We start from the raw sequence: 4056 nt of genomic DNA on the forward strand, positions 1-4056 counted from the left end.
ATACTGCTCGTGCTCAAACCTTGTAGAAGTTTGGGTTTATGGTTGCTGAGGCAAACCAGATTCCACTTCTGTGGGGTCTCCTGTGATCACACCATCACACCAAAGATGGTGAGATGGATGGTGGAAAGCATGGTCTAGCTGACAAAGCACCCACATTTGCTCCATTTTATCGTAGATCTGTGTGACTGACAGGGTGTCATTCAGTGTCTACGGACAGTGTTGGTACCACTGAGCATCCAAGTGTTGTCTGCTCAAGTGATCTCCAGGGCTGCCTCTGCAGTCAGCTCCCAGTACAGACATCTCTGGGGGATGTTCTGGGTCATCCTCTGGGACCTTTTATTCCCCACTGGCTGGAAAGGCAACCTGGATGACCCATTTCAATCACTGGAACACTGAGACATGGAGCAAAGGGTCCCTCTTTCTGTCACCATGGTGGACCATTTACTCATTCAAACATATATCACCTATGTCCTGCAGCCAGGGGTGCTCAGGGCAGTGCTGGATTCTGTTATTTTGGGCAGGTGTTGTGTGGGTGGTGACAAACACTGTGAGACCAGCTACAGCACAGGCTCAGGCTCACTTGGGCATCATCCACATGGACAGCAAAGGACATGGAGCCCACTGGGCTCAGTGCTCCAGCCTGAGGGTGACCACATGTGACCACCACAGTCAGGGAGAGTCCAGCCTTGAAAGCAGGCTTCAATTTGTGTTTAGTTGCTGGCACCAGCAAACCTGGAGAAGATTCTCCAGGAGGTCACCAGGAATGTTGGAGGAAAGGTGGTTTGGTTCATTGTTCTAACAGCTGCTCTTCCATTCCTCTCCAGGATTTCAAGGCAACAGGAGATTGGAAACAGCCTTTTCAATAGAGCAACCACCCTGTGAGGACTGAGGTGACCTCCAAGACTCTTCCCAGCATGTTCAGTGAAAAGAGCAGTGCCTCTTTGTCCCAAAAACCCACCCAGAAAAAGACCCGGCCCCAGGGCCTCCCCTCCCCTGCCCTCTGCTGCGCCTGTGGACTCTGCATCATGCTGGCGGGGATCAACATCACCTTAGTGGGAGCATTTGCCTTTGGGACCTTCCTCCCAGTGAACAACCCTCCCATCATCATTGGCCCCATTTTGCTGGTGGTGGCCTTCACATTCTTTGGCGCCTGCTGCATCTGCAGCCGGAGGCCCCCAGCCCACGGGGCCCGGAAATCCAAGCCAGGTTCCAACATTGGGCTCATCAAACCTGGCAACACAGCCTTTGAAATCGAAACCAGCGAGCACACGGTGCAGGACACCACTGCTGTCCAGCTGAGCCCCACCAATTCCCCCATCTCCTCCAAAAAGTCCACACCCGTTCACGAGAACGCCAAGGCTTGCAAACTCTTCACCATGGAAGGCAACGGGCCAGTGGCCAAATACACCCCAGGGGGAGAGGCCATACAGCTCAACCTGCCCAGGGATATGGCCACATCCTAAACCCGGGCAAAGCTTTTGTCAGCAGCCAGCCAAATGCTGCAATGGGTGGGCTGGAAATGTGCCGTCAGTCAGAGGTGTGGGGAAGGTGCTTGTGAAAAGCCAGCAGACAGTCAGGTCTCTCTGAACCACTCTAAGGGAGATGGATGCAACAGCAGAAAAAGAATAATCCGGATTTTTTTGTGCTGAAACATGCCCATTACACAGTTTTAAAAAGAAAACTGATCATGATGCTGCTGTGAAAAGATGATCTCATTTCCTGGAAATATGCTGCCATTTTTTGGGGAGCAGATAGGAAGAGGGTAATGAATTAATTTGTCTGATACGATGTGGAAATGTGGCAGTTGGAAGGAGAGGCTACATGGGACTGACAAATGACAGCTCTTTCTTCTCTGAAGTGAAGCAATTCTTGGACATAAAAGAAGCAGGAATGCAGTAAATTACAGCTTGCTGCCACTCAGTCACCAGAAGATTTCAGCATTTTTAGTGCCAGACTTTTTGGCAATAGGGACAAAGCTATGTCTTTGCTGATGAAAAAGCAGTGTGAAACCCTCTTCCCTCTGTTGAAAATTCTTGCCCCATCTTGCCCTCATTTGGGTGATTTTACTGCCCATTCTAAGAGAAGGAACCACAAGGATCACAATTAGCCCTGGTATTTTCCTCTCATGTTAATGAGTTTGAGCTGCAGCTGTGCTACTCCTCACAGTGTATTTCTTGGAAGATTGGTCAGGCTGAATCCTTGGGGATAAGCTCCTGGAGTAACCAGAGACTAACAGGAGCCTGCAAATTAAATTTTTGGGCCATGATTATGTATTGAGTAGTAGGCAACATTCTTCCCATATTTTTGTGTGGAAGGCTGGCCTGGGACACGCCTCAGGCAGGGGGTAAATAACTGTATGGGCATCAGAATAGCTGTGCTGGAAGATGGTGACTGTATCACTGATCTCACCTGTATCACCTGTGAGAGCCATTGCCCAGGAGTGGATCCTTGCTGCTGGAAATGGGCTTGCAAAGCACTGGGATGAGTTTGCAGAAGAGAATTTATCAAGAGCTGTCCCAAGCAAAGACGCCCCCTCTGCCTTAGAAAGACCTTAATCTGATGGAATAATGCTGCAAAGGATTTGTGTTCTTCTCTGGGTGACAATGGCTGGGAACATGGTGCTGTGCTGATGGGCTTTGCTCTGACTCCTGTTCTCATGTGGGATCTGGGAGCAGTGTGGGGAAGGACAGCACTGCTAGGCAGGATTTGTGTGTGGGGAGGCAGCAGCAAGAGAGTGGATTTTGAGTTGGAATGGATCCTCTCTTTATGGGACTCTATATTTGAAATGAGGTTTTCTGGACTCTGAATGATGAGGAAATCATCTGGGCCCTACCACATCACCACGGTGGCCCAGCTAGCCCAGAATCCAATTTCTGACAAGGCTGGAGAGGAACGTAAAGACAGGGGAAAACCAGGATGCTGCTTGCCCAAAGTGCTTTCCCAGCTTCCAGTGTGCTATTGCTTAGGAGCTCCTGAGCTGGAAGTGGTGCCTGTATGTTGTAGCCCTGAATGGATTTCTCCTTCATGAAATAATCCATTTGCCCCTTGGCTGCCTGTCAGTTCTCATCGTTTGTGATCCTGCAGCTGGGAGTTGCACACTTTGGCTTATTTTCATCCTCCATCCTACTACCTCCCTTCGATAGCCCAAATTTCCCAGGGTCAGCAAAGAGTCCTTGCCACCACTCTGGTTTCCTGAGGTGTGTTTTCCATGTCATGTTCCCTCCACTCATCTCTTTCTTACAGTACTTTACATCTCTAGGAGCCAGAAGGAGGCAACACTTCGCATTTAGCCCAGCATCAGCTGCTTGCTTGGCTGAGGACAACACAGCCGCGAGGCTTTAGCCATCAGAAATCCACGGAGAGAGAGGTGGGAGGGGAAATGCTGGAGGAGAGAGAGGGATTGTGGCATGGCCAAGGCTGCCCTGGGCTCCCCCTGCGTGGCCAGGCAGCGAGAGCCAAATGGGTGCTGTGCCATGGACCACGTGTGGCCATGTGGAAGCTGGAGAGATAAGCCATGGTGCTGCACAGGCCATGCAGGAGGTGTCCTGGCTGCTCTGGGGAGCCACTGGGCAGCTGATGGTCCCTGCACGAGCCCAGGTAGGATGAGGTTGAATTGAAATAATTCCTTGACAAAAGGTTAACCAAAGAGTCATAAGGTGAGTCCTTGAGTCCTCCAGCAGTTTGCCGTCTTCAACAGTTCCTTCTCCACCAAGGAATTACATCTTGATTTTAGCAGGGCTGGTCTGTACTGGTCAGGAGGAGAAGAGGCAGGCTTGGAAGAAGGGTGTTTGTGTAGGGCTGGGTAGATGTGGGTTCAAGTCTTTGGTACAGCCTCCAGGTCCTGGGCAAGTCACTCACTTGTGCTGTGAGAGGGCAAACTCCTGCTCCCAGCTCCAGGGAAAGCTGCTTTAAGGATGAGCATTGCCAAGGAACAGGGTTAGTGTTGGCACACCTGAGAGATTGCACCAAGGTGGATGGGTCTGTACAGCCTGATCCCTGTGTCATTTCCCTTAGAGCTCATTTTCTTGGGGAGCTCTGCCCCCAGCACTGCTGCCC

General features: G+C 50.9%; 1 protein-coding gene across 1 annotated transcript; it reads left to right on the forward strand.

Moving 5' to 3' along the window:
* The first annotated feature begins 827 nt into the window (after nt 1-827).
* TMEM275 (transmembrane protein 275) lies at nt 828-3364 on the forward strand. The gene has a single exon (XM_066324917.1). It carries the CDS (start codon nt 915-917, stop codon nt 1461-1463), a length of 549 nt encoding a protein of 182 aa, XP_066181014.1. The 5' UTR covers nt 828-914; the 3' UTR covers nt 1464-3364.
* The last annotated feature ends 692 nt before the right edge of the window (nt 3365-4056 follow it).

The sequence above is a fragment of the Sylvia atricapilla genome, chromosome 9, assembly GCF_009819655.1.
Source record: "Sylvia atricapilla isolate bSylAtr1 chromosome 9, bSylAtr1.pri, whole genome shotgun sequence".
Taxonomy (NCBI): domain Eukaryota; kingdom Metazoa; phylum Chordata; class Aves; order Passeriformes; family Sylviidae; genus Sylvia; species Sylvia atricapilla.

Coding starts and splice junctions, on each gene's coding strand:
- TMEM275 (XM_066324917.1), top strand. CDS start 915: ATGTTCAGTGAAAAGAGCAGTGCCTCTTTGTCCCAAAAACCCACCCAG.